The sequence below is a fragment of the Bicyclus anynana genome, chromosome 11 (genome assembly GCF_947172395.1).
Source record: "Bicyclus anynana chromosome 11, ilBicAnyn1.1, whole genome shotgun sequence".
In the NCBI taxonomy this organism is placed as follows: domain Eukaryota; kingdom Metazoa; phylum Arthropoda; class Insecta; order Lepidoptera; family Nymphalidae; genus Bicyclus; species Bicyclus anynana.
Window position 1 is genome coordinate 7,975,532 of NC_069093.1, and position 24,306 is coordinate 7,999,837.

At 34.5% G+C, this 24,306-nt stretch overlaps 2 protein-coding genes across 8 annotated transcripts in view; both read right to left on the reverse strand.

Moving 5' to 3' along the window:
* Positions 1 to 12,755, reverse strand: part of LOC112057182 (protein yellow) — a 35,177-nt gene extending 22,422 nt beyond the window's left edge. The window contains exon 1 of one of the 2 annotated variants that reach the window (XM_052884179.1): positions 12,701 to 12,755. In XM_052884179.1, coding sequence (XP_052740139.1) covers positions 12,701 to 12,740 — 40 coding nt within the window. In that variant the 5' untranslated portion in view covers positions 12,741 to 12,755. Of the gene's footprint in view, positions 1 to 3,400; positions 3,559 to 12,700 lie in introns of those variants that run through there. The other variant, XM_052884180.1, reaches the window with a different exon arrangement.
* Positions 12,756 to 19,284: 6,529 nt separating this feature from the next.
* LOC112052060 (protein yellow) overlaps positions 19,285 to 24,306 on the reverse strand; it is a 63,248-nt gene continuing 58,226 nt past the window's right edge. For all 6 annotated transcript variants that reach the window (XM_052884181.1, XM_052884182.1, XM_052884185.1 and 3 more), the window contains exon 8: positions 19,285 to 23,667. In XM_052884181.1, the coding sequence (XP_052740141.1) occupies positions 23,557 to 23,667 (111 nt within the window). In that variant the 3' untranslated portion in view covers positions 19,285 to 23,556. The remainder of the gene's footprint in view (positions 23,668 to 24,306) is intronic.

A 24,306-nucleotide genomic window follows, 5' to 3' on the forward strand; every position in this document is an offset into this window, starting at 1 on the left:
ATAATCGATACTGAAGTTAACTATATATTTTTTTTTATTTTTTATCGTTTTTTTTTTATTCGGGCATCACGCTGAAACTACTGAATAAATTCAAATGAAACTTGGCACGGTTGAAGACCATAATACGAAAAAGGTTATAAGATACTTTTTATTGTGAAAATCAAATGAGATGGGGGTTAAATAGGGGTTGAAAGTTTGTATGGAAAGTCCTTCATTTTTAGAGTTACAAGTTTAAAAATTTGTTCATAAATCATAAAAAAAAATACAAAATATTTGTAACTTTAATATTTATAACTTTTATTTAAGTGATTCTGCTTAAATAAAAGTTTTAAAATTATGAACGATTTATATTTAAAAAAACTTCAACCCCTTTTTATCCCTTTAAGGGTAGAAAAATCTTGAATGGTATTGCTTATTTTTAGTATTTTTTATAAGGATAATTCAAAAGTTCATTATTCATAATGTTAAAAAAACTGTCATTCCTCGGTTTTAAAATTTATTACAAAAATTAAAAAAATTATGAAGCAGCTGATACAATAGCTTATTTTATTGTCTAGTTTAACTAACCCAGGGATAACAATGGCTACTTTTATCAAATTTATCGTATTTTGACGGTATTTTTCAGAATCAGATGGCAACAATGGCGTGCAACTCATATATATAATAATACATTCATACCCTGGGGACACATTGTGAACCTGTATACAAAAGAAATTTTCCATTTTGTACTATTTGTACGAAAAATGCAAATAAAACAAAATGAATAAATTTTGACGGCCTTCGTGGCGCAGTGGTATGCGCGGTGGGTTTACAAAACGGATGTCCCGGGTTCGATCTCGGCTGGGTCGATCTTCTTAATTGGTCCAGGTTTGGCTGGTGGGAACCTTCGGCCGTGGCTAGTAACCACCTATCGACAAAGACGTACCGCCAAGCGATTTAGCATTCCGGTACGATGTCGTGTAGAAACCGAAAAGGGGTGTGGAGTTTCATCCTCCCCCTAATAAGTTAGTCCGCTTCCAACTTAGACTGCATCATCACTTACCATCAGGTGAGATTGTCGTCAAGGACTAACTTGTAAAGAATTAAAAAAAAAAAGAAATGCATAGCAAGTAGTATCAGAGCAACAATTATGTTTCTGTGATATAATAATAATAATATGCTACGAGTAATAAAAGTAGTAATTAAATAATATAAAATAATTAATTTATAGTAATTAAATACATCACGTAAGGAGCTACACAATCGACAACGACTAATTGCTTCTATATATTTTGCATTTAATTAATTAAAAAGGTAGTTAACGTAATAAATGCAGCTGCAATTGCAATAGACCCTGCCTGTTGTGATGATGCCCGGGAAAACCGAAACGACCTACGGAAATAGATGATAATAACTCTCATCTAAAGCACATAAATACTAAACTAAATTTCATTTTTACCAAATGTTATTAAAAGTTTTATGTATGCAACTTGTAATTGGCTACATTTATTTTCTATATTGGTATGTTTTCTTTGCCATATTAGCTATAAGCGGACGCCCGCGACTTCGTCCGTGTGGAATTCAGTTTTTCACAAATCACGCGGGAACCATGGATTTTTACGGGATGAAAAGTAGCCTATGTGTTAATCCATAGTAAAATCTATTTCCATTTCAATTTTTAGCCAAATCGCTTCAGTAGCCGCAGCGTAAAAGAGGAACAAACATACTTACACACAAACTTTCACCTTTATAATATTAGTGTGATATTCCTTCAAAATAAAATAAATGTAATAGTTCCAAATTTTTTTTAATTTATTTTAAAGTTGTTTTATTTTGTATTATAAAAAATAAATTAATAAAAAAATATAAGTAATTAAAATTATAATTCTAAAAATAAATATATCTTTTTCCTTGTTGTTTTTACACAACTATCGTAAATATTGTTTAAACAGTATAAATAATTTCGCCCAAAGGTTATAATTATGCAAATTTTTCCGCGTTGGACAGCCAGGCTGATTTGGCCCTTCTATCACTATCAATAATAATTCGGAAATTAATTTTGGAGTTAAGTTAACCCGCAGGTCAAATAACGTAAATTAATTTAACGTAAATTAATTTAGAATTTTTTGGCTACGTAGCACAGCCAACTTTTTTGGAAGTATAATTATTTAAGTTAAGTAAGTAGTTGAATATTTAAAACGAAATTCTACTAACTCTATAAAAACTCGATGATTTAGGTAACAGAAACGAACACATGAGTGGGATTGTCAAATTTTGTCTATATAGAAATCACTCGTCTAGAAGTTCGTCTGTCTGTTACTTTTTCACTGGTGCTAAAACAATTTTGATGAAGTTTGCTTAAAGATAAACTTGGACCTTGAAGCGATTATAGGCTACTTTTTAAATCGGAAAAATCGCGGCAATGATTATTGCGGCATTAGTTTATTGCAGGCTTTCGCTAGTTCATATAAGTTTTCATTAAATTTATATTTTAAAACTAGCGAACGCCCTTGACTACGTACGTGTGAAATTCAGTACTTTACTAATCTCGCGGGAACCGTGGATTTTTTCCGAAAAAAGTTGCTTATATGTTACTCCATAACATTCTATCTTCCAATGAAAGTCTTGTTAAAATAGGTTCAGTCGTTCCAAAGATTAGCCCGTCAGAGAGACAGACAGACAAAATTAAAAAAACAAGCTTGCAAAAAAAAAATGCACAAGAAAAATGCACAAGAAAAAAATGCACAGTTATCTTAAAATCACAGTCATACACTTTATTTTGTTAAGGTAAGTAGATATATGAAATTGATGATTGACAAATAGTCTACTTACAACACTCTATGTATTTGTATTAGTCTCTATTTATATTAGTCTACTTACAACACTCTATGTATTTGTATAAGTATTATATATCCATGTATTTGTTTATATATTTCACCAGATGTACATCAGAAGTGATTATTATTAGCGAAACCTACTAGAAATTAATGAATTTTGAATTTGTGTGTTTTGACGAAAAATGTAAATAAGAGTTTTGATATTAATTTAATAATATTTAATAATTTATACACAGATGTATGCACGGACGAACCACGTTCAAATTAGCATAACTAATCCTTATGCATATTAACCTATGCTTTTGACCGACTTAAAAAAAGGCACTGAGTATCCGTATTTATTTTTGAAATAAACTTACAAACTGCAATTATTAAAGCTCTTTCTGTCTGTTTCGTTATCTTGTTATTATTATTTACTACTATAATAATCGCTACTAAATTCAATAGACACTTCTAGACGTATGTTTTTTTATTTAAGTATGAATATCAAATGTAAATAATAAAAGTCAAATCACCATAATAATAATTCCTATTTATAAATAAAATGATATTTTAATAACATTTTGATGGCAAAATTGACATACCTGAACGTTAATGGGGCGTCACTTCCGGTTGTATGGAGACGAAGGTAAAAAAAAAAGATTCACATAAAACAATTTAGTATGAGCAATTTACATACAAGCTATGCGAGCGTCTCTCGCGAAGGACGAGCGATGACTGTAAGGAAACATCTCTAAATATTAATATATATATTTAATATACAATTGATTAGGTATATGTTATATATTGCTAGCGCAAATGTATCTTTGAGCATCTTCACTTCGATCGCCAAAAAACGTCAATAGACACACCTACTAAATCGCGAAGTAGCACATGGCTGTTTATCGTGAGAATTTGAAGCACGTCACTAGCTTTAATTTTTTTTTAAATTAAGAGCCATCAGAGCCCAGTGGATATGACCTCTGTCTCCGATTCCGGAGGGTGTTTTTTTTTATTTTTTACAAGTTAGCCCTTGACTACTATCTCACCTGATGGTAACTGATGATGCAGTCTAAGATGGAAGCGGGCTAACTTGTTAGGAGGAGGATGAAAATCCACACCCCTTTCCGTTTCTACACGGCATCGTACCGAAACGCTAAATCGCTTAGCGGTACGTCTTTGCCCGTAGGGTGGTAACTAGCCACGGCCGAAGCCTCCCACCAGCCAGACCTAGACCAATTAAGAAAATTTCAATCGGCCCAGCCGGGGATCGAACCCAGGACCTCCGTGTAAATCCACCGCGCATACCACTGCGCCACGGAGGCCGGGTGTGGGTTCGATCCGGGGTATCCGGTCCGGGGCATGCACCTGAAGCTTTTCAGTTGTGTGCATTTTAAAAAAATAAATATCACGTGTCTCAAAACGAATTTGGGTAAACATCTTGAGAGAACCGGTATACCAGAGAGTTTTTTTAATTCTCTGTGAAGTGAGTAAAGTATGGCTAACCTAATCCTTATGAGTGATACTCGAGCTCAGTAGCGAGCCAAATATGGGTTGATAATGATGATGGTGAACCTAGATTTCATTCTACTACGTCCATTAATAACTTCAGCCCCTATAGCCAAGTGACACGTCGATTCTTTTTCTACGATCGCAATCGCTTCGAAAACCAGAAAAATGTATAGGAATGACATTTCCTTTCGACAGGTTACGTGATCAAGATCTGTCATTCCCCCCCTTCCAAACAAAAAAAAACAAATTCCATAAATGACGAAAATATCGCTGGACATACATAAAAAAAACATACATTCAGCCGAACGTAGAACCTCCTCCTTTTTTGTCAGTGTTAGATAGTCCATTTATCAAGGAAGGCTATGAGCTATGCATTATCACCGTATTCTTACGGGAACGGGAACCACGCGAGTGAAACCGCGCGGCGTCAGCTAGTCATATATATCGCACGAACAGTTTCCAATGAATTACTATTCAATGAAGAAAGGATCTCATATCTATCTATCTATATTACTTTACTTTACTAATATTATAAAGAGGAAAACTTTGTTTGTATGTTTGTTTGTAATGAATAGACTCAAAAACTACTGGGCCGATTTTAAAAATTCCTTCACTATTCGAAAGCTACATTATCCACAAGTAACATAGGCTAAATTTCATTTTGAAAACAATCGGACACAAGGTGTAAAAAATTAACCAGAAAAGTTACTTATTTTGCGTACGCTGCCTAAACTATAAAAGATAGAGTCATAAATGTTCTACTTAATTGTAGATCTTATCTACAAAAATCAGGGTAATTTAGGGTAGGGCTAGGGTAGGGGTAGGGTAGGAGTAGCGTAGAGGTAGGGTCGGGGTAGCGTAGGAGTAGTTGAATGTTTACATCGAGTTTCACGCGGAAGAAGTCGCGGGCATCCGCTAGTGTATTATAAAGCTTTCTATTACAGTGACCCTAATTAATTATCAGTTTCCTTTATAAGTACTAAGGTTAGGTAAAAGGGGAAACCCAAAAGCAAATATATCGAGTAAAGCGGTAAAATTTTAGTCAATGCCTATCAAGTTGTTATTGTTTTTCACAAGAATCTTCTTATCTGGTAGGATTTGTGTCAAATTGCAGTGTAGTTAACTTACGAGTTACTTAGTTAACGTTCGTAGGTAATTAGTTACAATTCTTCACTAGCTTGTTATTTGTTAAAACATGCATAGGTATTGGTATGTTATATTATTTTATTACCTAGGTTCATGTTGATAGGTAGGTACCTAACTATAAATCTTATATTTTAACCGAGTTTTAAAAAAGGAGGAGGTTATCACCGATTACTCGAGGACTCCTGAAACGATTTGAAAAATTCTTTTTTCGTTTGAGAGGGTATGGTTTTCCCATCGTAATCATGTCAGGATCAGATGATAGGATCCTGGAAAAATCGCTACCTTCTCCGTTTTGCTCAGTGCGATCAGTTTGAAGGCGGTACCAAGTTAGTGATGTATTAATTCAAGCCGTTTAAATCATAAAGATTTAGGCTTTTCAGACATACTCACGTGATTGTAAGTGATGATGCAATCTAAGATGGAATCGGGCTAACTTGTTCGGAGGAAAAGATCCACACCCCTTTCGGTTTCTACACGACGTTGTACCGGAACGCTAAATCGCTTTGCGGTACGCCTTTGTCGGTAGGGTGGTAACTACCCACGGCCAAAGCCACCAGCCAGACCTGGACCAATTAAGAATCCTCAATCGGTCCAGCCGGGGATCGAACCCAGGATCTCCGTCTTGCAAGTCCACTGCGCATACCACTGCGCCATGGAGGCCGTCAAATTACCTACCTACGTACCTTTTTCTGCAAGTCTATATACATCTATTTATAATACCTATTTAAGTCTAGGATGTAGAATTTAAATCTGATAACAGTTAATGCTTTGTCATTAAAGCAACTTGTCTATGTATTGTATAGTTATGAATATGAAGCCTTAGTTAACATTAAATTAGACGTGATCATAAGTTCACACTTTTTTGTGAATATTGAATTAACTAGCTGACGCCGCGCGGTTTTACCCGCGTGGTTCCCGTTCCCGTGTGAAAACGGGGATAATATATAGCCTTCCTCGATAAATGGGCTATCTAACACTGAAATTTTCGGTTCCTGAGATTAGCGCGTTCAATCAATCAAACAAACAAACTCTTCAGCTTTATATATTAGTATAAATATAGATTCCTTGACTAGCGCTTGCACACGCCCGCGACTTCGTACGCGTGATAATCTGTTTTACACAAATCCCGCGGGAATCATGTATTTTTTCGGGATAAAAGGTAGCCTATATGTTGCCCCATAATCTCTTCTATCATCCAATGAAAGTTTCTATAAAATCGGCTCAGCCGTTCCAGAGATAGCCCGGACAAACAAAAAAATAGACAGACTTGAAAAAACACAGTTATTTTAAATTGTATGTATAAATTTATAGACAGACACTTCAATTTTATTTATATGTATCACACTAATATTATAAAGGCGTAAGTTTGTGTGTAAGTGTGTAAGTTTGTTCCTCCTTTGCGATGCAGCTACTGCAGCGATTTGGCTGAACTTTGGGAAACAAATAGATATTATTCTGGATTAACACAATGGGCTACTTTTCATCCCGGAAAAATCCATGGTACCCGCGGGAATTGCGAAAAACTATATTCCACGCGGGCGAAATCGCATGCATCCGCTAGTATATTAATATGTATACGAGTAGGTATCTCTAGCGCTTAACTAACAGATATAATTATTATTATTATGCTCAAAATCTTAACCTATAACTAACCGTGACCTCTAATACAAAATACCGAAGCACCAAGACCGGTAAAGATAGAAATCTTTACCATTACCTTACCTACTTATGTAGTAATTCATGATAGCGGAAACCCCGCGGAAAACCCTGCATAGTACCCGTTCCCGAGAATAGGGGGATAAAATACGGGGATATCTATATTAATCCTTATAGCATCAGCTATGTACCAGTTCTGCGTAAATCAGCTGTTTCAAAGATTAGCCGGTACAAGCAGACAGAAAGAGACAGCAGAGAGAGAGAGAGAGAGAGAGAGAAAAATTAAAAAATTGTTTTCTTAATATACTTAAAGTATACACTTAAGTGTTGTGTGTATACCTACTTTTGAACCGACTTCAAAAAAGGAGGAGGTTGTCAATTCGAGTGTGTTTTTTTGTATGACGTATGCTACCTGATATTTGAAAGGGTATACTTCCGAAGTGGTCCTATTGTCACAGTATCTGATGATGGGATCCTGAAGAAAATGAGGGGAACTTTCAAAACTCGTAAAAGCAGCTATAGCGTTTTATATTTTTTCCATTAACACTTTAAATCACTACAACTTCATGACGGTCTGGAGTCGATCTGATGATGAAGTCGAAACACACAAGGAACTCTTCAACGGTTTACAACAGTTACCTTGTGATTGGACTTGTTTAATTTGTGTCGTCAAGAACTTTTCACCTAGATGGGTTGTGACTGTCATTAGTCTGATGATGAAGAAGAAGAACAGGTAATGGAACTCCTCAATGGTTTACAGTAGCTAGCTTGTGATTGGTCTTGATTAATTTGTATTTAATCTGAGTAACACGACTCATAGCAACATACCTATGGCGCTATATCTGTATCTATTATGATTACACTAAAAATGGAAAAATAATTGATGATCAGTTTGAAGGCGGTGCTAAACCAATGTTGTGTTTAAGCCGTTTCTGATAGAATACCGTCTGAAAAACCTAAATTTTTATGATATTGCTACATGGATTGAATTAATACAACATCAAGCTAGCCTTTTTTCGAATTTTAGTTTAGTCAGTATGTTTTATGTTTTTGAAGTCGGTTGAATTTTTTTAATTAAATTTTTTTAAGAAAGTACCTACGCATTTAATGAAAAACACTTTTTTCAATAATAATATTTATATGGTTTACATATTTAGAAGATATTACAGGTAACTTATATTCGTACATTTATATGTATATAGGGTGTCCTGTAAATATTACGACATACTTTACAGGGTGATAGCTGAAATTAAGGCCTACTAAAATAACGCAATGAATGTTTGCCGAAATTTTACGGTTTTTAAGTTATATTGATTTTTGTACAAAATATAAAAATCCCTATATTCAGTGCAGTTTAGTCATACCACGTGCTGAAAAATTACTTAAGCGTTGATTTTATGCTTGCTAATTATTTTTGAATAGTTGTTTCAGCCAAAGATACTATGATTTTTCTTCTACAAAGTGAGTATTTTCCAAAAATCGCCTAATTATTTCTTTATGTTTAACGATTTTTAATGCATGTCACGGTCACGTTGAAAAAAAAATGTACTAGGCAAAGTTGTACATCTAACTTAAAAAACATACTCATATAATAGGGATTCAAAAAATGTAATGTACATTATTTTTAAACACTTCATCACACTTGCTACTTTAGTTCCGAAAGGGGTTGATTATGTAAAAATCGTTACTTATTAAAATTTGTTTTATGTCACTTGAAAAAAATTTACGTTGAATCGTAGGATAAGCAGTTAAAATGACAAAATTTACATGGAAAATGTCACACATATTCAAGTTCCCATACAACGCAAATAACACGACTCTACGTGCCTTATATCACACGCAAGACGCTGATTCTTTAAACAGTATTTCACGAGAATACAAATAAAGTTTATTGATATACAAAACAGCGATTTTAATGCCGGTAATATAATAAATACCGGTTACCGGTGATTCGACATTCGGCCGCGTACTGCTAAGGTTTTACGCCATACAACAATAAACAATAGCCGGAGACACCAAATTTACAAAAATAGACACATTGGCTGGTGTTAGTGGCGACATTAATAAGGAAGACGTCACAGGTTTCAAAGTACATCTTTGTTTGAAATATTAGACTAGTACCTATCGTTATCAACCCATATTCGGCTCACTGTCAATGAGAGGGGTTAGGCCAATAGTCCACCACGCTGGCCCAATGCGGATTGGCAGAATTCACACACTCAGAGAATTAAGAAAATTCTCTGATATACAGGTTTCCTCACGATGTTTTCCTTCACCGTTTGAGACACGTGATATTTAATTTCTTAAAATGCACACAACTGAAAAGTTGGAAGTGCATGCCCCAGACCAGATTCGAACCCACACTAGTCCCTACCTACGAGTATCTATTGTAAAATTGATGCCGAACATTATTTTGCGGATCGAGCAGCTTGTTCCTCTTTCCGTGTCTAAAATTAGGTTTCGACCTAATTCCGGGAATCGTCACCGTAGGTACAATTTATGTCGCAATATTTGCGACGAAACACACTTTCTGAAAATGAATTTACATCTTTGCCTGTTTACCTTATGATGACATTTTGATACGCTTGTCATTTTGCACAGATAGCTAATAGTTTAGCTAGAATAGCTATTAATTTTTTAGCCAAATGCACTAAAAACAGGCAGTATTACTAATAAAGTGCCTAAATGAATATTTTTTGTTTCTGTTACAGATAAACGGTTGTCATTTAATGTCAAAATTATTAAAATAAATGAATTAAATGTTTTTCTATTTCATTTTAACTCACAAATTAATTTTATTCATACAATGTTGAGTACTTTTCTGCCATATAAACTCTCTGTAAAAATAAGTTTAAAAAAGTACCGTTCGTTTTTAGACGGATGATAAACGTTTTGAATTACATTACAGCACATGTGCGTAATGAGATACATTACAATTTTGAATTTGAATTTTATAGTTTTTACACTTCCTCAACACACAACTCAACATCGTAGACAACATTTGGGTAGTATCTGCTGGTTTAAACAACTTTCGTTATTTACAATGCGACAAAATGAGATTAAGACAATTAGCCACTTTAGTCCGCCTCAGATTCTATGCGCTAGTGACATATCCAATACTATAAAATCTTTGGTTGCAGTAATATTTTATTATTCAATATTTTAGTATAATAAAAGATAAATAAGATAAAAGACAAATATTTAAAGCAAGATTAAGCAAATAGGTGTTTGCAAATATATTTGCACGACAGATTGCATCGTCGCCAATCACCATTAGTGCCCACCATTAGTTAGAATTTAATAAAGTGCAAACCTGTTGACATAAAAAAAAAGCTATGTGTATGGATGACGTTCTTGTCGAAACGAGTTCCTAAGAAAAAGCGTGACATCGTCAATTAAACAAGCAAAAAGTTTGACTTTATTGCGTCTTCATTTACAACAGAATAACCGCAAAACGACAGCAAACGAACTTGAATCTGTCAATTCAAAATAATTCTTCCAAATTCTTTCATAATTTTTTGTTTCAAAACCGGCTGTTTGTATTAAATTGGCAAAAAGTTTGTAGTATGCTAACTACGATTGGAATAGACTTGGAAACCACAGAACGTTGTAATTAACTACGTAGAAACTTATAGTCAGGGATCCGGGGAGTATTTTTACAATTGATTACTTTCAAGTTAATTTTCCGTCAGTAGCTTCATCTTGATGAGACGCTCAACTTTTATATTTTAAAAAAATCTTGATTCTGGTAGTTATCATTGTTACCAGATATTCTAAAATTTTGACGACCTCGTTATTGATTCAAGTTTGGAGGAGGGAGTACAAAAAAAATCGGTTGTCTGTAAAGTCGGTTTACTGACGATAGTTGAAAAAAACGTTGTCACGTCGAAAATGTTACTAACCAACTGTCTCTATACTACTGCGTAATTAATAGCGGAAAGTCGCGGGTGTCCGATAGTAAAAAATAATGAAATATAAAAAAATGAGACTTTTAAAAAAAAAAATCTAAACTACTATAGAGGTAGAGTTTGTGGTGTTATAGGGAATAATCTCTGAATCTACTAAAATGATTTTTATAAATATTTTACCACTAGAAAGCCACGTTATTTATGAGTGTCACAGACATTGTTTATCCCTGCATCCGCGGTTGCACCCCTGGGAACGTCACGTTCGACACAACGAACGTACCCCAACGTCCATCAGCTCTTCGAACTATGTGCCCCTACATCATTTAAACTATACTTAAACTAATTTTATTTTTTTATAAATCGTACCTTCAAACAGTGACGAAAGATAGGTAGAACGTTAGTTACATTTTAATTAGTATCCTATAAACATAAAGTTCAAATTCGAATAAGACGTGTTCTAGGCGAAAAGATCGTCGACGAGTTTGAAATAGCGGAATCGCACCCTTGTACTTCCCATCAAATGACGTAATTGAATACGCTGAGTTGTTAGTGGGTAGGTATCCCGTTACTATACCCGGAAAGTATGTGTAAACGTTTATTTTCCAATAAAAAGGTCTGGTCATAAAACAGAAGTATCTGGATCGATATATAAAAAAACGCAACAACAACAACAATCCAAACCTTTCTCTATTCGGTATTCGGATAAAAAATCTTAATTACAGAACGATAAAAAATCTGAAGATTGGATTTTTAAGGGCATCGTATAACTTAACTAGGAGAGAAAAACAATGTTTTTTGTAGCTTTAAATTTAAATTCGTTAGTTATCAGTAGATCAATAAATACTCTATCTTCAATATAAGGTCCTGACTACAGTACAATTATAAAACAAATACTTTAAGTTCGTATCCACATAATTTCACAACTACCGTAACAGCTCAAATTCTGTACATTCTGTACATTGAAGATATTTTTAAAAAAATATAATATATAATCGATACCAAAAATTTTTTTTTTCGATATATTGTCTGTTTGTCCTTGTTCATTGTGTTCATCACGCTGAAACTACTGAATGAATTTAAATGAAACTCGGCAGGATTTGATACTGATGATAATACGGAGAATGTTATATCATAGTTCTTATTGCAAAAATAAATTCAAAAGAGGGTGAAATAGTTAAAAGTGTTAGGCAACAAAAGACAAAAACTGTGGCATTTTTCACATTTTCATCACAAATCAAATCAAAAATGTCATTGTATAATGTTTGAAATTATAGTATCACTGCAAATTATCAGGAAAGATCATAAAGCTTAACACGTCCAAATAGAAGAAAATTCATAAGTAGGTACTATGAGCCCATAATGGGCTCTTTGGACTCATTAGGAAGAGTGAGGAGAAATTGGTGTGAGCCCACGTTCGGCTTAAGTTAAGTTAAGTTAAAGTTAAAGATCTTGTAATAAAAACCGTAATTAAATATTTGTTAGTTAGTGGTACGGGTAGGTACATCTGTATAAATTAATTATATAATTATTATTATTATTATACTTAATAAATAATTTGCATGCCAAATTGGCAAGATACATTTACCATCTACATCTACCGACCACCTGTATATATAATGCATGTATCTGCAAATAAATAAATTGATTGATTGATTGATTGATTAAATTTGAATATTTACGTACCCGGTGGCCATTGTTTAATCCTCTTAATGCACTTGTCCATAACTGAAAGTGTTTCGTCTGCTCAGTGGCGAAGAACGACGGCAACGCAATACTGATCCATTGGCGGTGGTAGGGCTTCTGAATAAATTACTTCCATTCACCTATAAATTGATCGCCAAGCAGCAAGACGATCAACTTTTTTCCCACCATTCTGAGTAAAGAACGTCTACGGCTACTCACTAAAATCAAACGGTATTTTAATGCGAAGATAAAAAAAAACCACTGAGTTTACTGGCCAGTTTTCTCAGCAAAACCTGCCTTTCGCACCAGTTGTATAGTCTCTATAAACAATCAAGCTTGATTCTTCAAAAGTGCTTGTAAGTCAAGCCTACTAAACACTTTTTTTTTTATTGAGAAAGAATACAATAAGGAACATAAGTTAACTTATCCTAATAACTATACAAATCATGCCCACGTGGAATGGTGGCAAGGCTGGCTGCATTTCCGCGCTGGACAGCCAGGCTGATACTTTGCGCAAAAAAGGAGCCAGCCCTTCTGTCACCAGTTGAGACAGCTAGCCGCGGTGAAATAATTCGCTAAAATTTTTTGGCATACTTGAGCCACTTACCGGATTCAGCTTTTCCTGCTGCGGCTCTTTCTGCTCCCGGTCTTAATTGTGTCTCCCTGATATGACACGGTGCTAATGTGTCAACGCATCCCACCTTAGGGTCCGCCCCATTTCCCAGGGAACCAGCGTCAATTCATTAGGTCTCTTGCCATCATCTCGACTTATTCCTGACTGGAATATTTATGGTGGCAAAAGCCCTTATCATTAAGAGAGCCATGCCGAAATAGCCTACTGCCACTCCTTTGGCGAGCTCCATGCAAGCCCGTGAAATCCTAATTTACTTAGGTACCTCTTTTCCACATGGACATTTGTGCTCAAGCAGGCCACTGGGTACAATGGTGTACCCAGTGGCCTGCTTGAAATAAACGGAACGAACCAAACGAACGAAAGTTTTGATAACAAGGGAAACGAATTGGCTTCACTCAAAATTATAGAAATCAGTGTTGCCAACAGATCTGGCATTTTGAGCGCCGAAAGCGGAAATGTTACACTAATTAGAATAGGTACACCGAAATCGCGCAATACGTACGTAAAATGAACAAGTAATTATCCTGGGTCATTATTAATTATAGCCACGTGGTTTATACCGTTTTGGGTATTTATGTATGTTTCCTTAATTAACTATCCGTTTTCTTTGTATTTTCCTAATGAACAGTGACATTGATCTTTTGTATTGACTGCTAATTATTATCGTAGTAGCATTTTGTATACCTACAGTAAAATAGGTTGAGGTTGTAGAACACACCTTTTATGGCTCTGAAATGTGGTCGCTAAGTATCCACTAATGTGACATCATATGTAAGGAAGGTCAAAATCAATACGCTGCGGGCTAAAGAGATAAGACTCATGCGTGATTCTACGTAGTTAGATGAATAAGAAATTATTTGAAAAATAATTCGAATCTTGAACGTAATTTACCTATAGAATCTTTACACACTGGTTTTTAACCGATTTCAAAAAAAGGGGGAGGTTGTCAATTCGAATGTGTTTCTTTTTTTTCTGTATGTATGATTTTTATGATATGTTATTCAACACATCATTGCAAGATCTTGAAAATCCTCCTGCATTTTTTTTCAGTATAGCAAATGTAAAAGAAGCGAGACTTTTTAGGATCGTTATGAAAATTTCCTTTCGTTGTCATTATCAACCCATATTCGGCTCACTGAAGTCGAGTCTCCTCTCAAAATAAGAGGGGTTAGGCCAATCACTACGCTGACCCAATGCGAATTGGCAGACTTCACATACGCAGAGAATTAAGAAAATTCTCTGGTTTCCTCGCGATGTTTTTCCTTCACTGTTTGAGACACATGATATTTAATTTATTGAAATGCACACAACTGAAAAGTTGGAGGTGCATGCCGCGGACCGGATTTGGACCCACACCCTCCGGAATCGCAGGCAGAGGTCATATCCACTGGGCTATTACAAAATTTCGTTCCAGTTAGTACAAATATTTAAAAATCTATCATGAATCATTGATATTTCTCTCATTTATTTAGTAGTCATTTCTTTTTTAATTCTCAACAATGTTGATATAAAAATTAAATACAAAACATTAAAAATTTATAAAAAATATCAACCCTCCCGCTGCGGGACATTTAAGTGCCCAAGCAACCGGTGGTCAAGGCTCCAGAGTGAGGAACCTCCTCACAATTCGCGCCGTCTCAAGAATCACTGCCCTCTGTATCCGACTCTTGATCCAACAGTTATGTGAAAGCTTCCTAAGGTAGAAGTTTTTCGCTATACGACCATTGACTGAAACAACTATCGGAATAATAATAGTTGATTCATGAATCATCTTTATTAGCATATACAATATTCAATAGCAATCATAAATGTTTATCGCGGTCATAGCCACATGCCTTAGGAATATTGATAACGTATTTTCCCATACGCGAGGGTTTACAATGTACATTGTACACGCAATGAACATGGTTTAGGTCACGATTTGGCACATTAGGTAAGGTAATCCCCTTTATTATACTTATTTATTTATAGGTAATGCATTGTGTACCACTAATTTATTCTTCCGATAACAATTATGGAACTGAAAACCCAAAAACTATGTTATTTACCGCTGTCGACCTAAAAAGGACAACATTAATACATAGTAGTCCAGTGATTAGTTTAGAACCCAGATTTAGAAGTTCTAGAAATTCTCAGTAGCATGGGGATGATGACTAGGTTTGAATGTATTGATTTTTATGACACATTCGGGCAAATAAGATCAATTTTAACTAATTTATACATAAATAGCAAAGATTGACTGGATATTTGCAAAATAAATAAGATTATAAAATTTCAAAATCTATTGAAAATCTTCTATCGTAATTAGATGAAAATTCATACATTAAATGTGACATTTTTCAATACATGAACTATAAACATAAACGCACAAATAACAAAGATATTAGTACCTAATTTTGATTGACCGCCCATACAAATCTAACGATCATTATGCACCCACGACGTCATTAAATTTCAGGGTTTTCTGGGATCCGCGCCAGCACCGCAAATCCTACTACACTTTAAATCCCTGCAGCTCCGAAAGTAATGATCGCAGATACCCTGATACTTTTACAAAATTGCTTTACTATTAGCAGACTCCTAATTTATATATAATTTAAAAAACTGTCATCATCCCTATTATAGAGATAGAATGTCAGTGATGTAAGGTACACCATCGAACCTAGAAGACCGCATAGGTACCCTACCTAATCGAACTCATATTAGGTATTAGCGGCAGGGCCGATCCGTCCATACGGCGAACGGAGCAGTCGCTCCAGGCGCCAAATCCTAGAGAGCGCCTAAATGATAATCCTAGTCAACCGTAGACGGTACTGCGCCTGATATTCAAGTCACTCCAGAATATGGTCAAGATCTTTGTGTTCCATTCTTACTTTACACTCATAATTTAGTATAGATACCTATCTCCATATTGTTAGGAGCAAACAGGAGAGGCGCTATAATTGGATCTCGCTCCATTTAAAATTTTACTTCGGGCCGACGCTGACTAGCAAATCCGGTCAAGCTTCGCTTTGATTAATGTGCACTTCTTCCCTACCCCCTATAGCCCTTATCTACCCCTTATTAGGTATGTACTGTGCCTGATCTTTCTGTAATCTTGTCACTGTGGCCTTATTTAGGGTCTATCGCCATTCATATCTCGTTGATAGATAGGTAGCTGCTTTAGCTGAAGTTCCAAAATTTGGCAGGACTATACTTACTTAATAATTACATTTTGAGTAGGTAGTTACAACATATTTGAACAGGTATAAATAGGTAGATGATAAGAGCAAAAAATGTAATTTGTACCAACACAAAAGCTTCGTGCCTCAGGTAAATACCGCAGCGTTTTTGTCCACTTGTTGAATAGATGATACGTAGTTAAAGGAGCATGAGAAAAAAATCGTTCTATCAAGTCAACAATCCGTGAACGAGTAAAGTTTGTATGAAATTCAAATAGTACATCAAAATGTTACCGTTAAAGATATAGGTTGTAAACTTTATGGTCTTTTGCGGGTTGCTGAAGCCTTGTAAGGAAACTGAGAATATAATTTGATAATAGAAACGTCTAGACTAGACGTTTCAATTAACGCCAGTGAAATTTAGCCCTAGTGAAATTAACCTGCCCAAAACCACGAGGATCCAAACTCCATCACCGTACTTACCAATGATAGCTAGCTCTGTAGAAAATTGATAAAATAGTTTAAAGCATTTAAAAAGTCCTCATCTATGTCCTCATATATCTATCCTTTTCAACAAAACTAACATTTCATTGGTCTACAAATAAATCCTGTAAAACCACAACATGTTTACTAAAAGAATTCGTCCGCCCTTAAACCTCTTTAATCCAACCCTTACAGTAGTATCGCTGTAAAAATGGAGTAACTTCTCCTGTTTTCCCAACATTTCCCTTCATTGCTCTGCTCCTATTGATCGTAGCGTGATGAAAAGTATATTATAACCTACCCAGGAGTATGAAGAATAATTGTACCAAGTTTCGTTAAAATCCGTCGAGTAGTTTCTGTTTATATAACGAACATATAGACGGAAATTTTACTGATTGCATTTTTTACATCTCCAATCCTCCAATCCTTTGTTCCTGGCGTCTGATAAATGACTATTTTGAGTAAACTTACGTTTCTGTAATGTACCAAGTTTCATTGAAAACGAACATACAGACAGACAGACAAACATTTTACTGATTTCATTATTGGCATCAGTATCGATCACTAATCGCCATCTGATAGTTATTTTGGAAATATATTTCATGTACAGAATTGACCTCTATACAGATTTATTGTAAGTATAGGTAAGGTATTAAATATTGCTTATTGAGTTTAAATGGTCTCGTCGTAGATACAGAACTATAAATATTTTTATTAGTTCCTGATCCAAACCAAACGTTTGCATAAATGATGAGTCGTAATTTGTATGGTGATTTTATTTTTGTTGTAGTGTAGATAGTTTTAGTTGAGCTAGGTTATTATTTTTATTAATTCTTATAATAAATCTGTAGAGAGGACAATTCTGTACATGAAATATACATAATAACTATCAGGGGGTGATTAGTGATCGATACTGATGCCAAAAATGCAATCAGTAAAATTTTTGTCTGTCTGTATCTCCGTTATAGAAACAAAAAGTACTCGACGGATTTTAACGAAACTTGGTACAATTATTCTAATTTCTACATACTCCTGGGTCATCCCAGGTTATAGTATACTTTTCATCACGCTACGATCAATAGGAGCAGAGCAGTGAAGGGAAATGTTGGGAAAACGGGAGAAGTTACTCCATTTTTATAGCGATACTATACTGTACTGGATTAAAGAGGTCTAAAACCGGATGAAGTCGCGGGCGTCCGCTAGTCAATACTAATACTATAAAGAGGCAATGTTATAAAAAGGCAAAGCTTGTAAGGGGATCTGGATCGATACAGAACCGATTTTAAAAATTCTAGTAAAATAGTTAGCGAAAATAATGTGGAATTAATACTCAGGAAAGTTTCGAGGAGATTCGAAATTCAAAATTCGTTTATTTCAAGTTTGCAATGTCAGTTGACTAATTGTCGAGCACTTTTGAAATGTCAGTTGACTAATTGATTTGATTGTATGCCTATTCGTAAGTTCCTACTTACACAAATTTTGTTATATATTTCTGTATCCTCTAAAGGTCAACGATCCTTTCCGAATATTATTAGCAAGTAGGTATTTATTTACCTACTTTGTTTTTCTTTTTCATTGACCAATTAGCGCTTAACTGTGATCTCATTGCAGACGGTCATGATCTTGTACGTCACCTAGAGGTAAGCTTGATAAGTTGAGAAGGTAGGTATTTATAAGTATATAATAGGTATCCACAGGCTACGACCTAGAGAGCTGTAACACCAGATGAATTAAGTTTTGAAGTTACATTTAATTTTTAAATTCCTAAATTTAAAAACATTAAATATGAAGAAGAGTTAGTTTACTTTAGTCAAGTAATATCTACAAAAAATAGTTATTTTAAAAGAAATGGGCAGGAAAGTATTTAATCGTGGTTTAAAATATGAGAAATCATGAAAAATATAAAAGGGAAAGAAATGGATTTTAGAATTTTAGAATGGAATCCTAGGGATAGGGATGCCAAGATAAAATGCACATAAGAAATAGAAAGATAGGTAAGTAATGAGAAAGGGAAATATAAGAAGGCAGATAAAACATTTCAAGAAAGTCTCCGGTCCTGAATGGACGAGTTTGGCATTGAATAGAAAAAATTGGAGATGGATAGTGGACGCATATACGCATACGCTCGAGTCTCCACTCAGAATGACAGGGTTTAGGCCAATAGTCCACCACGCTGGCCCAACGCGGATTGGCAGACTTCACAAGTTCACACACGCAGAGAATTAAGAAAAAATTTCTGGTATGCAGGGTCCCACACGATGTTTGTTTTTATTGTACTTACCTCCAATGTATTGAAATAAAATAGCTTTTACATTTAAAACTTTTATTGTCTATTATAAAAGTACAAAATGAATATTACAAAAATAAAAAATAAATTCTAAAATATGTATCTCTTCTTTCCAAATTATATACTTATTATAAAACGATATATAATTCGTTACTTAACTTTTACAGTAAGTTTATAAGCATTTCATATTTACAGTTGCAATTGCTGTAAAAGATTTTAGATTTACTATTGTAAGTTTACACACTAGCTTAGTAAAACATTAAGTAGTGGTAACTTAAAGATCACATACTAACACTATATATTAAGCTAATACGAATTATACAATATAATCAGAGGGCCTAGTGGCAGTTTGATACTGTTACTATCGCGTTAAAGTAAACGCGGATGTCTAAGGAATTGAAACAGCGCTATCTAGTGGCACTACTGCACAACTGTTTCAATTCCATATAAATTCGCGTTTACGTCAACGCGATAGTAACAGTATGAAAATATTGAATACTCCCACTGGGCACTCAGGTCTCCGAATACGGTAGACCGATCGAAACAATGTCAAATGTGTCATTGTTTTACTTGATCGTCGATCGTGAACTTGATCGTGGATAATATCAAAGATATACATTATCACTGGAGAAAAGATGTATTTGTCTTATTAGGTAATTAAGTAAGTTTATATAAAATAGAGTTACAATATATATGAAAAAAATATTTATATGTCAAAATACAATAGATACACATAAATTAACAGACATTTAAACAAACGCATTACATTCATACGTATTCACGATCAAAGGAAATTATTTATTGGAAGGAGAAATTATTCTTTGAGCAGATTTGGTACCAAAATATCATGCATAAGCAAGAATAGACCCCATTTCATTCATATGCTTCTAAATATGCGCGCACTGTAACTTAACTGATACTAAATTATGAATAATTTATTGTATTATGTCTAATAATTTATTTATGTCTAGCAAATGTTTCAATTACTGGTCTCGTTTTCGTTAATGTCACAGCTTATGGTACAATTACAAATTAAAATAGGGCTGACTACTGTACCTTGTAGCACCCACTCTTTAATAGAAAAGTTGCAGTTTCCCTATGATAAGTGTTTACTGATTAACATTTAAGTAAATTGGTAGAATACCAGAGAGCTACGAGTATAGGTCTATAGCCTCTATTTTCAAAATAGCTTCAATGTACAGAATGTACAGAATTTGAACTGTTTCAGTTTTATTATAAGTTCTAGATGGCGCTGGTAGTACGTTATGCCACGGTAACGTTTGGTGTTACAAATGGTATAAGTAAAATCTCAAATTGCGAAGTAATGTTTAGAGTTTGTCCAACTTTATTATAAGTATAGTATTAAGGAACTTTATATTCATGTTGTCTAGTGGTAATGCCCTATGCTATTTCTAGAGCACATCTACTAATAATAGGGGGATGGTTAAGGTACTTCTATGTTTTTAAGAAGCCTTACTAGTTCCGAATAAGGTTAGTAGGTAGGTAAGGTTAAGGTAGCTTTATTTTCATACAGTACCATAAATGACGATTGATGTGAATTGTGAATGTACCTTAACTATCGTAATGGCTTATTTTGAAAATACTTCTATTGCCTGAACGTGGATCTTACCACAATAAGGCTAAAGGAAAACGTAGGAAACCTACGTATGCATCATTTATGGTTTCTGTAATTGTATGTTTGCATTGTTACCTTGTTCTACAAAGATAAGCACGATTTCATGAACAAGCCGCCGCGTGAACCATTCATAATTGATTTGTTAAGGATAGTTGTTTTTATTGAGGAAACAAAAACACGTTCAGCTGTATTGTGATCCAACGAAATCATTCAATAGCTATTTAGATTAAACACGCAACGAAAAAGCTTGAAAATCTATTTAAATATGTTGCTATGTACACGTCATTAACAGTAAAGGACCGTTTACAAGGACCGATCAAATGTTTTAGGTTGTATCCGAGACTAATCAATCGAACTGTGACGTGGTACTCACACAACTTTACGTAAATGTAAGTACTTCTGTAATAGTAATTCAGAACAATAACGCTATTCTGTATTGATATTTTAGTAACTTTACTGTATGAGTTTCTAATTTGTTTCTATCTCTCTCTTTCTATTGTGTTAGAGAGAGATAAATAGAGACTAATTCGAAACTGCAATATGCTGAGTGGAGACCCTTTTAGGATCACATCATGCAAGTTGCAATGTATTTAATTTATTCTTTGTATGATGTGTATTCTGAATAAACTTTTCTTTCTTTTTTTTCTTTCTATACTCACACAGAGTGCCCGCGTCTATAAAAATTCGTAGATAATTTCTAATTCCGAAATTCCTAGTTTAGATTGCTTGCAAGTACCAGAAGTAGTTGACTAAAAAGTTACGTTCTATTAAACGATTTAATGGTCATTTTAAGACCGTAATTTGAAATATTAGACACAGTCATCTTTTTGGCTCAATTTAGTAGATAGTTGATTCAGATGTTTTCTTGTCAAATACAGTTAATTTTTGCCAGTTATAAGCAAACTATCGTGACACCATCATAACCATAAAATTATAATGTACTTATACCGAATCGTAAATTTATGATCATAACATGTTAATTCATATACTCGTAGGTATGTACAGGATGCTCGGGAGTATTTTCTATAACTCTGGGGTTATATTTTTTACCGAAAATTAATTTAAAATGTTCAAGGAACATGTGTTGTAAAATTAATATTTTCGATGTAAATAATATTTCTTTTATGAATAGAAAAATTTGTCCTTTAAACGCATCCTTATAATTATGACGTAGCCAAGTTTTACGTATTTTAAAATGCAAGTATAAATAAAGGCGTGTGGAATTTTAGGCGGAATTATTTGAATTACTTTGTATAAAAAACACAAAAAGTGTTTATTTTTTTAGTTAGATAAATATTAGCTATGCAGGCTCCTATAAGTGGGTTCAACACCTTGAAGTTATGGGAAATACTCCCGAGCACCCTGTATATTATAATAAACACTCACAATTGTGAATGAGGTCCTATGAATTTTAACTAAGCTGTTTGGCAAAGATAAGTTAGGTAGACAGTGAACATTTGATAGTTCAGTCTATTATATTTAGCCCAATAGTTCTTAAAGATTAATATTCTTAAAGACCTCTAATTGTTCTGCCTAATTTGTTTAGTAATCAAATGAGGGTACAGCAGCTCATTTTTATTTAAGCCATGTTTAAAAATAAATTCTGTGATTTAAAACCTTGGCTTTTTAAACTATGTTTTATCCACTAGTTCCTCATAATTAGTTCTACGTCACGACTGAAGCAGAAATCTTGGAAAAAGCCGCGCAATACGGAATTCAAAAGGTAGGTAGGTATTTCCCAACGGAATAAAGTTGCGGTTTCGCGTGTAAATTAAGCCTCTTTATATAACCCGTATTAATAAAAGCTATTTTTAGTAATTTGCTTACAATAAAATTCACTTCTTCATTCAATTTCACCTTCATTTTAGGAGTTTCTATTTTAAGAACCTTTATGGTATGTACCTACCGCTTTGTACAATACTCGCACAAGCGTCAAATAAGGGAGAAATTTGTTTTTTTCCCCTGGTATCTCTGTATTTCTATGTGACGTTTTATCAATTCAAATCAAATTATTCAATTACAATTGTCTTGTATCTCATCACTACAACGACAAACAGTTGGCATAACCTTGAAACAGCGCTTTTCGATCACGATCTGATAGAAACGCAATGTTAGAGCGGCCGGACTAGTATCTCGTGCGATAGTGATGACACAACGAAATAGAAGCCTGCAGATTATCTCTTTCTAAAACATAATCTGAAACATTTAGGTACTGATCTATGGTTATTCTGAAACGATTTTTTGTAACTCGAACGTTATGAAAAAAAAAATTTGAGACTCATACTAATGAGATAAATCATAGATAGAGAAAGAACGAACTGAAAACTCACACTGTCGAGTTAAAAAACATCGTCAAAGAATAAAAGGCCTTAGCAATGTGGTACGTCGATTTTCTTTCTACAAAAGCAAACGCTTCAAAAACTAACAAAATGTATAGGAATGACAGATGCGAACGACAACTTGATCACGTGACGTGTCGATAGTGAATATCATTCCCATTTTTAAATTTTCGAAGCGTTTGTAGAAAGAAAATCGACATTCCTTAAGGCTACATTCCAAGGAGTTTGCCGGTTACTGCGATATTGTCGTTTCAGTGATATTGTAAAGTAACTAGCGCAAGCTTACACATTAATACGGGTTTATGAATGCAATAGTTTAGTATAGAGACGGCGTGAAGTTAGCCGCTCGGCGCAAGATGTGAGGCTGTATGGGGACGTAAGCCCCACCGAATCCGGGTTCCACCACACGGACGACGCGGATGTTAATCTGAAAATAAAAACAAATATAAAAATCTAATATCTTAAAACGAATCTTGTACTTATACATTACTAGCGGATGCCCGCGGCCGCTTAGACCTCTTTAATCCAGCTCTTACAGTAGTATAAATAAAAATGGAGTAAATTCTCCCGTTTTCCCAACATTTTCCTTCACTGCTCTGCTCTTAATGGTCGTAGCGTGATGAAAAGTATACTATAACCTGCGCAGAAGTATAAAAAATAATTGCACCAAGTTTCGTTAAAATCCGTTGAGTTTTTTAGTTCATAAATCTCGGAAAAAATCGATACATAAGTGCATAAAAAAACATTAAATGAACATCTTTAGAAGTGCGATATAAATAAAACACAGATTTTACCTAATTTATATTGGAAGACTCAGATAAATTACCTATCTACCTGTACGGACAAGACCACTCAAAACAAAACATCAATTACCTACAAACAAGCTTATAATCGTCTCGTCATCAACCCATATTCGGCTCACTGCTGAGCTCGAGTCTCCTCTCAGAATGAGAGGGGTTAGGCCAATAGTCCACCACGCTGGCCCAATGCGGATTGGCAGACTTCACACACGCAGAGAATGAAGATAATTCTCTGGTATGCAGGTTTCCTCACGATGTTTTCCTTC